The 12,798-nt window shown below is 40.6% G+C and overlaps 2 protein-coding genes across 2 annotated transcripts; both read right to left on the bottom strand.

Moving 5' to 3' along the window:
- Positions 1–684: 684 nt before the first annotated feature.
- LOC106584591 (hepcidin) lies at positions 685–1,290 on the bottom strand. The gene is made up of 3 exons (XM_014170058.2): positions 1,216–1,290; positions 1,041–1,121; positions 685–799 (listed from the first exon to the last, which is right to left on the bottom strand). The coding sequence occupies exons 1-3, from the start codon at positions 1,288–1,290 to the stop codon at positions 701–703; spliced, it is 255 nt and encodes an 84-aa protein (XP_014025533.1). The 3' UTR covers positions 685–700.
- Positions 1,291–10,058: 8,768 nt separating this feature from the next.
- On the bottom strand, positions 10,059–11,017 carry LOC106584587 (hepcidin-1). Its single transcript, XM_014170044.2, has 3 exons — positions 10,713–11,017; positions 10,538–10,618; positions 10,059–10,303 (listed from the first exon to the last, which is right to left on the bottom strand). Exons 1-3 carry the CDS (start codon positions 10,791–10,793, stop codon positions 10,205–10,207), a joined length of 261 nt encoding a protein of 86 aa, XP_014025519.1. The 5' UTR covers positions 10,794–11,017; the 3' UTR covers positions 10,059–10,204.
- Between the last annotated feature and the right edge of the window lie 1,781 nt (positions 11,018–12,798).

The raw sequence follows: 12,798 nt of genomic DNA, 5'->3' as shown, positions 1-12,798 counted from the left end.
TGCCACATTTTTTGCAATATTACTTTAGTGCCTTGTTGCAAACAGGATGCATGTTTTAGAATATTTTTCTCTGACAATTAGATTAGTGTTGTGGAGTAACTTCAATGTTGTTGATCCATCCTCAGTTTTCTCCTATCACAACCATTAAACTCTGTAACTGTTTTAAAGTCACCATCGGCCTAATGGTGAAATCAAGGAGCTATTTTCTTCCTCTTCGGCAACTGAGTTAGGAAGGACGCCTGAATATTTGCAGTGACTGGGTGTATTGATGCACCATCCAAAGTCTAATTAATAACTTCACCATGGTCAAAGGGATATTCAATCTCTCCTTTTTTTTACCCATTTACCAATAATTACCTTTCTTTGCAAAGCATTGGAAAAGCTCCCTGGTCTTTTTGGTTGAATCTGTGCTTGAAATTCACTGCTCAACTGAGGGACCTTACAGATAATTTTTTTAATGAAATGTACAAATAAAAATCCTCACTTATTTTAGTTAGCTATGTCTTTTTCCTATGTCACTAGGCTATACAACATGATATACAACATGATACAAAACATTTATGTATAAGACTGAGGTTGTGCAGTGAGAAAGACATCAATGAGATTGCATCTTCTCCACAGAGTCCAAAAGAAATGTAGAAGAATAGGGGGGAAATGAAAGGCAATAAGTTAATAAGATGGCTTTAGTGCAGGCAGGTCCTTAGAATTTGCAGCAGAAGCCACAGCCCTTGTTGTGACAGCAGTTGCAGCACCAACGGCACAGGGAGAGGTGGCTCTGACGCTTGAACCTGAAATGCTCCTGTATCCCCGCCAAGAAAAGAATATGAAAAAAGGAGGGAACAAGCAAGTAAGTATTTTTGTCCAAGTCTCCACTTCACAACCACAGCACTGTTCGCCCCGAAGCCCTCTCTAACGGCTCACAATCAAACAATAACAGGTAGCACAAGTAGGTTAATTCAATTCTGCGGGGCAAACGCAACCACTTCGATTTTAATTTGCTAAAGGTAATTAGCGTAATTCATTTATTCAATTGAACGTACCGGCAGATGCATGGACTCGCCGCCCGGCTGTTGATGTTCCCCAACTGGACTGTCAAAGCTTCCAACCTCCTCCGTTCGCACCTGCAAAGACATTATGCACAAATGAGTCATGAACAACCTCTAAAATCGATGCTCACATGTTTGTAGTGGGTTGGTGTTATAAAATTAGACATACCTCGGAGAAAGGAACAGCGGTGCTTTCAAGGATGAACATACATGTGACGACGACTGCAACACTAAAGGCCTTCATTCTCAGTTTTGTTAGGAAGATTATAGCCTATTTTAAAAGTCTGGTTGAAATCTGTTGAATTTGATGTGACAGCCTATGAAGAAGATCAGAACTCTTACATTTTTCCATAAAGAGACGCTCTCCAACGCACAATTTTAAATGCAATAGATGAGCCCCAATTTAGTTGATTGTCTTTTTGGTATCCGTAGTTGAGGGACTTCTCTGTCTTGTGTTGAGACTGCGGTACACTGGTATTCATATACACTTTGGCCACTGTTTTTCAATCCTGCCACTTGACCCGATTTCCTCTAGATAACACAGCCACAAATTCAAGACAGCTTAGCCATTTTGACAATGGATTCCACACCGGTGGGAGAAATCAATTGACAAATATCACAGCCAATCACAACACTGTAAGTAATACTTTGAAACACTATGATTCCACTATTACTGCAGATATATTATGGACATTTTCATTACAGTACAATGCAAACATTTAAGAAAATAAATCCTATGTGTGGCACCTTCCATTCAGTTGTTTCAAGTGTTATTAGTAATACAAGAATATGATAGTATTATGTGGCAGGTATTGTGTAGTGTTCATCCGACCTAATGAAAGAGAAAATATTTTAAAAGGTCTAGATAGGCTATATAATAGTGATTCACGCATGAATTGTTAGCCAAATGTATTTTTGAAGTTGAGAAGAAAAACTAGACTAATTTGAATGTGTAGGCAACTGAAATGTCCAGTGTGGCTCAGTTGGTAGAGCATGTTGCTTGCAACGCCAGAGTTGTGGCTTTGATTCCCAAGGGGGACCAGTACAGGGGGAAAAAACTATGAGGTTAATACACTTACAGTAAGTTGCTCTGGATAAGAGTTTATCTTTAAAAAAATGTACAATGATACATTTAATGATATGCAGCTATATCACATTTCAAAAACACAAAATTATACTGTGAAAAAAAGCCTCTGAATGCATAATTTGCATCCTCAAAAGAGTCTGCGATAAGTGGTTAATAGCCTAATAACAATGAATTGTATGTGCTCTCAAGGGCTCAACTTGTTTGATACTATACTATTACATTTTAATCCATTCACCAATTATTTCATTGGCTGTGCCCAACTTGTCTCTTTAAGCAAAATAACATGTTGTGGGCACCCCTGAGCCCATCTGTCTTGTATATAGATAACCCTTTGCCATCGCTTGTTGACTTTGGGTGACCGGAACATCAGTGTCAACAAATATAACCACAAATGACTACCCATTGGAATCCACCCAGCTAGCTTAATTTGTTGAGTAGCAGTGAAAGCGGTGGAAAGGTAGGAGGTTTTTGCCAGTGTCACCAGTTGCCAGCACTATCTTGTGAATCTTATGGTCAAACAGAGCTCGGCTCCAGTGGGGTGGACACAAAGACACAGTCACCTAGACAGGTGCCAGTCCACCACTCGCTCCTCCTGGGCCGGGACATTGGGCCCATGTTTCCCCCCTCTGTCATCCTAACTACCTCTGTCTCACCCCTCCTCCCTCTCACATGTACTTTATTTGTCTGGGCACTTGACACAAAATGTCCCAAAAATTAAGTTAAGAAACATATTTACGAATGAAATAGCCAACCGCCCCCCCCATTCAGTCATTCAGCAGACGCTCTTATCCAGAGCGACTTACAGTAGTGAATGCATACATTTCATACATTTCATTTCATGCATTTAAAAAAAAATATATATATATATTTTTTACAATTGTCAGTTTTCTTCCGACCCCCCACCTTCTCCAGACCAGCCAGAAAGCCTGTCGTCTTACACGATTTCTGTGGCTAATTTGTTTAATGTTGAACTGGGTCACTATCAGCTCATTATTGAGAACAACTCTGTCCAACTTGTCCCCTATTTGCTGTGACATTCTCTGGCTCATGGGGCAGTGTGGAGCACTGACTGTTTTAGTGGGCTGTATTAACAAGTCAGACCTAGTTCATACAGTAGATAGGATTTTCAAAGTGCATATACTAATGACAATTCCAGTCTCCTTTTAGAAGAGTAATATGGACTACACTGAGTGTACAAAACAATTAAGAACACCTTCCTAATATTGAGTTGCTAATTGTCTGGGCATGAACTCTACAAGGTGTCGAAAGCGTTTCACAGGAATGTTGGCCCATGTTGACTCCAATTCTTCCCACAGTTGTGTCAAGTTGGCTGGATGTCCTTTGGGTGGTGGACCATTCTTGATACACACGGGAAACTGTTGAGCGCGAAAAACCCATCAGCGGTGCAGTTCTTGACACAAACCAGTGTGCCTGGCACCTATTACCATACCTCGTTCAAAGGCATTTTAATCTTTTATCTTTCCCATTCACCCTCTGAATGGCATACATTCACAATCCATGTCTCAATTGTCTCATGGCTTAAAAAAACAACATTTTACCTGTGTCCTCCACATCATCTACACTGATTGAAATGGGTTTAACAAGTGAAATCAATAAGGGATCATAGCTTTCACCTGGACTCACCTGGTCAGTCTATGTCATGGAATGTGTGCCATTCAGAGTGATTAAATATCCTTATTTTGACATACTGTCCCTTCAGAAAGTTTTTCATACTTGTTCCAAATTGTGTTGTGTTACTGCCTGAATTCAAAATGGATTAAATAGATTTTTTTTTCACTCACCCATCTACACACAATACTCCATAGTGACAAAGTAAAAACATGTTTTTAGAAATATTAGCAAATTTATTGAAAATTAAATACAGAAATATCTCATTTGCATAAGTATTCACACCTCTGAGTCAGTATACTTTGTAGAAGTACCTTTGGCAGCGATTACAGCTGTGAGTCTTTCTGGGTAAGTCCCTAAGAGCTTTCCACACCTGGATTGTGCAACATTTTCCCATTATTATTTTCAAAATTCTTCAAGCTCTGTCAAATTGTTTCTTGATCATTGCTAGACAACCATTTTCAGGTTTTGCCATAGATTTTCAAGTAGATTTAAGTCAAACTGTAACTCGGCCACTCAGGAACATTCACTGTCTTCTTGGTAAGCAACTCCTGTGTAGATTTAGATGCACTATTGTAAAGTGGTTGTTCCACTGGATATTATAAGGTGAATGCACCAATTTGTAAGTTGCTCTGGATAAGAGCGTCTGCTAAATGACTTAAATGTAAATGTAAATGTAGATTTGGCCTTATGTTTTAGGTTATTGTCCTGATGAAATGTTAATTCATTTCCTAGTGGCTGGTGGAAAGCAGACTGAACCAGGTTTTCCTCTAGGATTTTACCTGTCCTTAGCTCCATTCCGTTTATTTTTTATCCTGAAAAACTCCCTAGACCTTAACGATTACAAGCATACCCATAACATGATGCAGCCACCACTATGCTTGAAAATATGGTGAGTGGTACTGAGAAATGTGTTGTATTGGATTTGCCCAAAACATAACACTTTGTATTCAGAACAAAAAGTGAATTGCTTTGCCACATTTTTTGCAGTATTACTTTTGTGCCTTGTTGCAAACAGGATGCATGTTTTGGAATATTTTTATTCTGTACAGGCTTCCTACTTTTCACTCTGTCAATTAGGTTAGTATTGTGGAACAACTACAATGTTGTTGACCATCCTCAGTTTTCTACTATCACAGCCATTAAACTCTATATGTGTTTAAAGTCACCATTGGCCTCATGGTGAAATCTGTCCTATCTTTGTAGTGACTAAGTGTATTGATACACCAACCAAAGTCTAATTAATAACTTCAACATGCTCAAAGGAATATTCAATGTGTGCTTTTTTTATCCATCAACCAAAAGGTGCCCTTCTTTGCTAGGCACTGGAAAACCTCCCTGGTCTTTATGGTTGAATCTGTGCTTGAAATTCACTGCTCGACTGAGGGACCTTACAGCTAATTGTATGTGTGGGGTACTGAAATTAGCTGGTCATTCAATAATCATGTAAATTAACCCATAACAGTCTAAGCCCTTTCTAAACTATATGGAATTGTTTTAAGAAGGTCATGACAAGGGTCATTAAGCCATTTTATTTTAAGACCCCTTGAAGTATCCCAAAAATATACTGCTCAAAAAAATAAAGGGAACACTTAAACAACACAATGTAACTCCAAGTCAATCACACTTCTGTGAAATCAAACTGTCCACTTAGGAAGCAACACTGATTGACAATAAATTTCACATGCTGTTGTGCAAATGGAATAGACAACAGGTGGAAATTATAGGCAATAAGCAAGACACCCCCAATAAAGGAGTGGTTCTGCAGGTGGAGACCACAGACCACTTCTCAGTTCCTATGCTTCCTGGCTGATGTTTTGGTCACTTTTGAATGCTGGCGGTGCTTTCACTCTAGTGGTAGCATGAGACGGAGTCTACAACCCACACAAGTGGCTCAGGTAGTGCAGCTCATCCAGTATGGCACATCAATGCGAGCTGTGGCAAGAAGGTTTGCTTTGTCTGTCAGCGTAGTGTCCAGAGCATGGAGGCGCTACCAGGAGACAGGCCAGTACATCAGGAGACGTGGAGGAGGCCGTAGGAGGGCAACAACCCAGCAGCAGGACCGCTACCTCCGCCTTTGTGCAAGGAGGAGCAGGAGGAGCACTGCCAGAGCCCTGCAAAATGACCTCCAGCAGGCCACAAATGTGCATGTGTCTGCTAAAACGGTCAGAAACAGACTCCATGAGGGTGGTATGAGGGCCCGACGTCCACAGGTGGGGGTTGTGCTTACAGCCCAACACCGTGCAGGACGTTTGGCATTTGCCAGAGAACACCAAGATTGGCAAATTCGCCACTGGCGCCCTGTGCTCTTCACAGATGAAAGCAGGCTCACACTGAGCACATGTGACAGACGTGACAGAGTCTGGAGACGCCGTGGAGAACGTTCTGCTGCCTGCAACATCCTCCAGCATGACCGGTTTGGCGGTGGGTCAGTCATGGTGTGGGGTGGCATTTCTTTGGGGGGCCGCACAGCCCTCCATGTGCTCGCCAGAGGTAGCCTGACTGCCATTAGGAACCGAGATGAGATCCTCAGACCCCTTGTGAGACCATATGCTGGTGCGGTTGGCCCTGGGTTCCTCCTAATGCAAGACAATGCTAGACCTCATGTGGCTGGAGTGTGTCAGCAGTTCCTGCAAGAGGAAGGCATTGATGCTATGGACTGGCCCGCCCGTTCCCCAGACCTGAATCCAATTGAGCACATCTGGGACATCATGTCTCGCTCCATCCACCAACGCCACGTTGCACCACAGACTGTCCAGGAGTTGGCGGATGCTTTAGTCCAGGTCTGGGAGGAGATCCCTCAGGAGACCATCCACCACCTCATCAGGAGCATGCCCAGGCGTTGTCGGGAGGTCATACAGGCACACTACTGAGTCTCATTTTGACTTATTTTAAGGACATTACATCAAAGTTGGATCAGCCTGTAGTGTGGTTTTCCACTTTAATTTTGAGTGTGACTCCAAATCCAGACCTCCATGGGTTGATAAATTGGATTTCCATTGATTATTTTTGTGTGATTTTGTTGTCAGCACATTCAACTATGTAAAGAAAAAAGTATTTAATAAGATTATTTATTTCATTCAGATCTAGGATGTGTTGTTTAAGTGTTCCCTTTATTTTTTGGAGCAGTGTATATAAAAAAACTATTTTACGAAAAAAAGCTTCGGCCGTTATTGTTATTAGCCCATACAACACAATGAATAACAGATTCACCATATGGAACAAAAGATAGACCCCAAAATAAATCTAAAGGAAGTTGGTTCTGAAGTGTCTATCAGAGGGATATAAGAAAAATCAGGAAACATATACTGTATATACAGTTGAAGTCGGAAGTTTACATACACCTTAGCCAAATACATTTAAACTTAGTTTTTCACAATTCCTGACATTTAATCGTAATACAAATTCCCTGTCTTAGGTCAGTTAGGATCACCACTTTATTTTAAGAATGTGAAATGTCAGATTAATAGTAGAGAGAATGATTTATTTCAGCTTTTATTTCTTTCATCACATTCCCAGTGGGTCAGAAGTTTACATACACTCAGTTAGTATTTTGTAGAATTGCCTTTAAATTGTTTAACTTGGGTCAAACGTTTCGGGTAGCCTTCCACAAGCTTCCCATAATAAGTTGGGTGAATTTTGGCCCATTCCTCCTGACAGAGCTGGTGTAACTGAGTCAGGATTGTAGGCCTCCTTGTTCACACACGCTTTTTCAGTTCTGCCCACAAATCATCTATAGGATTGAGGTCAGGGCTTTGTGATGGCCACTTTGACTTTGTTGTCCTTAAGCCCTTCTGCCACAACTTTGGAAGTATGCTTGGGGTCATTGTCCATTTGGAAGACCCATTTGCAACCAAGCTGTAACTTCCTGACTGATGTCTTGAGATGTTGCTTCAATATATCCACATAATTTTCTTCCCTCATGATACCATCTATTTTGTGAAGTGCACTAGTCCCTCCTGCAGCAAAACACCCCCACAACATGATGCTGCCACCCCCGTGCTTCACGGTTGGGATGGTGTTCTTCGGCTTGCAAGCCTCCCCCTTTTTCCTCCAAACATAACGATGGTCATTATGGCCAAACAGTTCTATTTTTGTTACATCAGACCAGAGGACATTTCTCCAAAAAGTACAATCTTTGTCCCCATGTGCAGTTGCAAACTGTAGTGTGGCATTTATAATGGCGGTTTTGGAGCAGTGGCTTCTTCCTTGCTGAGCGGCCTTTCAGGTTATATCGATATAGGACTCGTTTTACGGTGTATATAGATATTTTTATACCTGTTTCCTCCAGCATCTTCACAAGGTTCTTTGCTGTTGTTCTGGGATTGATTTGCACTTTTCGCACCAAAGTACATTCATCTCTAGGAGACAGAACGCATATCCTTCCTGAGTGGTATGATGGCTGCGTAGTCCCATTGTCACGCCCTGACCTGAGAGAGACATTTTGTTTCTCTATTTTGGTTTGGTCAGGGTGTGATTTGGGTGGGCATTCGAGATTTGTAGTTCTTTGTTCTATTCTATATTTTCTATTTCTATGTTGTCAGGTTCTAGTTTTGTATTTCTATGTTGGGTTTTGTTTGGGATGATCTTCAATTAGAGGCAGCTGCTCCTCGTTGTCTCTAATTGGAGATCATACTTAAGTAGGGGTTTTTTCCACTTGGGTTTGTGAGAGATTATTTCTGAGATTGTGTATGTTTCTACTCTGCATCACGGTTTGTTGTTTTTGTTCGTTCAGTTTATTTGTGTATGTATTGCAAAGTTTCACAGTGAAAATAAAATGTGGAACGACACACATGCTGCACTTTGGTCCGCTTCTCCTTCCTACGACAACCGTGACACCCATAGTGTTTATACCTGCATACTATTGTTTGTACAGATGAACGTGACACCTTCAGGCATTTAGAAATTGCTCCCAAGGATGACCCAGACTTGTGGAGGTCTAAAAAAAATAATTCTGAGGTCTTGGCTAATTTCTTTGATTTTCCCATGATATCAAGCAAAGAGGCACTGAGTTTGAAGGTAGGCCTTGAAATACATCCACCTGCAGTTGACTCAAATGATGTCAATTAGCCTATCAGAAGCTTCTAAAGCCATGACATAATTTTCTGGAATTTTCCAAGCTGTTTAAAGGCACAGTCAACTTAGTGTATGTAAACTTCTGACCCACTGAAGTTGTGATACAGTGAATTATAAGTGAAAGTCTGTAAACAGTTGTTGGAAAAATGACTTGTGTCATGCACAAAGTATATGTCCTAACCGACTTGCCAAAACTATAGTTTGTTAACAAGAAATTTGTGGAGTGGTTGAAAAACTGTATATTTTTACATGTATTTAACCACTTATTTTTGCCACTAAACAGTCTCCATATATATAGTACTTCCATTCATTTTTTTCAACTAGTACCTGGGGACCTTCAGACAAGTCATGTGAGGCCTGTGGGCATCCTCACCTTTCCATATAGGTCAAATTAGCCCAAACGACTCAGACACTACAGACAGAAGTTGGCAGATTGGCTGTATCGACTTCAGACGAGTCCCGAGACGCTTGTGGGGGTTGTAGAGCAAAATGGAGAACACCATTGTGTTCGTGAGAGTCTCATATTTCCATAGATGGGTCTTAATAGTTTGAAGGCCAAACCTATCACTACAAAGGACTTGGTAAGAAGACCAATTTTGGGGATGTCTCATGGTCTGACAAACACTGCTGTAGCTCTGTCACCTTTCACCACAGATGCGGAAGTGTGACATCGGCGGATTTAGTAGATTGAGATGCATCCAAAAAACACATATCTCTAGCTTAAACTGACAGATTTTTATGATGATTTTTTTAATGCTAATTGGATTTCCGTTGGGGCTTGGACATCGACTCTAGGGGGTTTTAAACACTTATTGCACACAGAGTGAGTCCATGCAACTTATTATGTGACTTGTTAAGCACATTTTTACTACTGCATTTATTTAGGCTTGCCATAATAAAAGGGTTGAATGCTTATTACCTCAAGACATTTCAGCTTTTTTTTTTTTTATTAATTCGGAAAAATTTCTAAAAACATTATTCCACTTTGACATTATGGGGTATTGTGTAGGCCAGTGACACAAAATCTCAACTTAATCCATTTTAAATTCAAGCTGTAACACAACAAATGTGGAAAAAGTCAAGGGCACTGTAGATTCCATTCCCAGACCTCAGGGTAAACTACTACGTGGCTAATTTGAATAAGCTTCTGGCTGTCAGGCCTGAACATTTAGCCACAGGATACACATCTATAACACATTCATAATTCAGAAACAACCACGTTTGTTATTCAAAGAATGTGTTTATTTTTTTTAAAGTGTCACAATAAGAAGTGATTTTATAAATCATTATCATAGTCACAAAAACAACATCTCAGAAAGAAAACATTGCAAACATGTACAAACTAGAAAATGTTGCGGGCAGGTCCTTAGAATTTGCAGCAGAAGCCACAGCCAATGTTGTGACAGCAGTTGCAGCACAAACCGCACAGGGAGAGGTGGATCTGACGCTTGAACCTGAAAGGCTCCTGTATCCCCGCCAAGAAAATAATATGAAAAAAGGAGGGAACAAGCAAGTAAGTATATCTCCACTTCACAACCACGTTGCACACTGCTCGCCCTGAAGCCCTCTAACGGCTCACAATCAAATGGTTAACAGCTAGCGCTACTGATCTAATTCTATTCCGAGGGTAAAACGCAACCACTAAAATGTTAATTTGCTAAAGGTAATTAGCGTAATTCATTCATTCAATTGAACGTACCGGCAGATGCATGGACTCGCCGCCCGGCTGTTGATGTTCCCCAACTGGACTGTCAAAGCTTCCAACCTCCTCCGTTCGCACCTGCAAAGACATTAGGCACAAATGAGTCATGACCAACCTCTAAAATCGATGCACACATGTTTGTAGTGGGTTGGTGTTGGAGAATTTGACATACCTCGGAGAAAGGAACAGCGGTGCTTTCAAGGATGAACATACATGCAATGACGAGTACCACTGCAACACTAAAGGCCTTCATTCTCGTTTTTTTTAGGAAGTTTATAGCCTATTTAAAAGTCCTGTTGAAATCAGTTGAAATTGAAGTGACAGTTTATGAGGAAGATCAGAACTCTTCAATGTTCCCAAAAAGCGACGCTCTCCAACGCACAATTTTCAATGCACTAAGACGAGTCCAAAGTTGATTGATTGTTCTTTTGGTGTCAGCGGATGAGGGACTTCTCTGTCATGTGTTGAGACTGCGGTGCACTGGTATTTATACACACTTTGGCCACTATTGTGCAATCCTGCCCCCCGCCTCCTTTGGACAATGGAACGCAATCCCGTCACACATTACCTAATCCACTTTCCCGCTTTCATAAATGGAATTTGTACATCTAGGCCTATTGGTCTACATAGTGACATTTTTAGTTTGTCATTCCTTTAGGGTGGATAACTGAAAATTGCAATAGCCTACAGCAGGAGTCATGGACGAACAGTTACTGGAAGTGCATAGCTGGCTGCACAGCCCTTTGTCTGACCTGGGAAATCCCTCCCCTCCCTCCTTACAGTATCCATTCCTCTGTCCACTCCTCAGTATCCATACCCTTCCAATGGAATAATTAGCCCTCCATTTGCAACGCTTTCATTTGATGTATAATATAGTGTAATGTGAGGAACCTGAAGTCTAACAGAATAAAATTCATTTGAAAGAAAAGGAACAGTAAAACAGTAGAAAATAAAAGAGGGGTGCAAATAGAGCACTTCATTCAGGGTGTTTCAAGTGTTATTAGAAATATTAGAATATGACAATAATATGTGACACGCATTCTGTCGTGTTTATCAGACCTAATAAAAAATACAATATTTCAAAAGGTCAGGTAGGCTATATAATAGCGATTCACACTTGAATTGTTTCGTAAAGGTATTTTTGAAGTTGAATAAAAATAAAAAAATGCTATTTTAATGTGTAGGGTGGCACATTTAATATCCTGCTATGCTGCATCGCTGAGTGAACAAAACATTAAGAACACCTTCCTAATTCGTCGGGGAATGGACTCTACGAGATGTCGAAAGCATTCCACAGAGATCCTGGCCCATCTTGACGCCAATACTTCCCACAGTTGTGTCAAATTGGATGGATGTCGTTTGGGTGTTGAACCATTCTTGATACACACGGGAAACTGTTGAACATGAAATACCCAGCATCGTTGCAGTCCTTGAGACAACCCGTACCCCGTTCAAAGGAACTTTTTTGTCTTGCTCATTCACCCTCTGAATGGCACAAATTCACAGTTCATATCTCAATTGTTTTAAAGCTTAATAATCCTGTCTCCTCCCTTTCATCTACACTGATTGAAGTGGATTTAACAAGTGGTGACATCAAGAAGTGATCATAGCTTTGGAAAGAGCAGGTGTTCTTAATGCTTTGTACACTCAGTGTATATCACATTTCATGCACACAAAATTATATTGTAAATTGTAAGCCTCTGAATGGATCATTTGCATCTACAAAGTGTCTGTGATGAGTTGATAAGTGATTAATAGCCTAATAATAATTAATTGGACGTTCACTCAAGGGCTCAACTTGTTGGATATTATATCATTATACTATTAGGTTTTAATCCATTCACTAAGTATTTTATTGGCTGTGCCCAACTTGTCTCTTTAAAGGGATACTTCAGGAGTTTTACAATGAGGCCCTTTATCTACTTCAAACTGCACGCAGAGACTTACAAAGTTACAAGTTAATCTGACTCTGGGGAAGTAGATAAAGGGCCTTATTACCAAAATCCCAAAGTATTAAGTGAAATAACATGTTGTGGGGAACCCTGCGTCAGTCTGTCTCATATATAGATAACCCTTTGCCATCGCTTGTTGACTTTGGGTGACCAGAACATCAGTGTCAACAAAAATAACCACAAATGACTACCCATTGGAATCCACCCAGCTAGCTTAATTTGTTAAGTAGTATGTGAAAGCGGTGGAAAGGTAGGAGGTTTTTGCCAGTGTCACCAGTTGCCAGCACTATCTTTGTGAATCTTCTG

This window comes from Salmo salar, chromosome ssa02 (assembly GCF_905237065.1).
Source record: "Salmo salar chromosome ssa02, Ssal_v3.1, whole genome shotgun sequence".
NCBI classification, from domain to species: Eukaryota; Metazoa; Chordata; class Actinopteri; order Salmoniformes; family Salmonidae; genus Salmo; species Salmo salar.
This window is presented reverse-complemented; position numbering and strand designations above follow the sequence as displayed.